Source organism: Penaeus monodon, chromosome 24 (assembly GCF_015228065.2).
Source record: "Penaeus monodon isolate SGIC_2016 chromosome 24, NSTDA_Pmon_1, whole genome shotgun sequence".
In the NCBI taxonomy this organism is placed as follows: domain Eukaryota; kingdom Metazoa; phylum Arthropoda; class Malacostraca; order Decapoda; family Penaeidae; genus Penaeus; species Penaeus monodon.
The window spans coordinates 31,227,490-31,227,867 of record NC_051409.1 but is presented as its reverse complement, the minus strand read 5'-3'; the positions used below and the strand labels follow the sequence as shown (position 1 = coordinate 31,227,867).

General features: G+C 52.1%; 1 protein-coding gene across 1 annotated transcript in view; it reads right to left on the bottom strand.

Moving 5' to 3' along the window:
- LOC119588719 (chorion peroxidase-like) overlaps positions 1-378 on the bottom strand; it is a 10,148-nt gene that overhangs the window by 6,696 nt on the left and 3,074 nt on the right. Inside the window, exon 2 of the mRNA XM_037937359.1 lies at positions 85-254. Within this exon, the coding sequence (XP_037793287.1) occupies positions 85-139 (55 nt within the window). The 5' untranslated portion in view covers positions 140-254. The remainder of the gene's footprint in view (positions 1-84; positions 255-378) is intronic.

The following is a 378-nucleotide window of genomic DNA, read 5'->3' as shown; positions in this document are numbered from 1 at the left end:
CAGAACCCGAAATCAGAATCTAAAAACAAGACAAAAAAAAATACCCCTCCCCCCCAAAAAAAAAAAAAAATCGTCAAAACCAACCTTTGGACAGCGCCGTGGCCGTGATGTCATGGTCGACAAACTGCCCCCAACTCATGGTGAGAACGGAGTAGGAGCGAGACTCAACCAGCTTGTTACTGTGGACGATGTTGGTGATGAGACGCGCGCTGGGGAGGTCAGTGCCGTCGCGGGCAGGCGGAGAGAAGACACGCCTGGGAAAGAGGGGGGAGGGTTTTTTTTTTAGTACGTTTGGTGTGTGTGGAGGTTGGAGAAGGGGGGAGGGGGAGGGGGGGTTATAGTACGTTTGGTGTGTGTGGAGGGTATGAGATTGGAGAA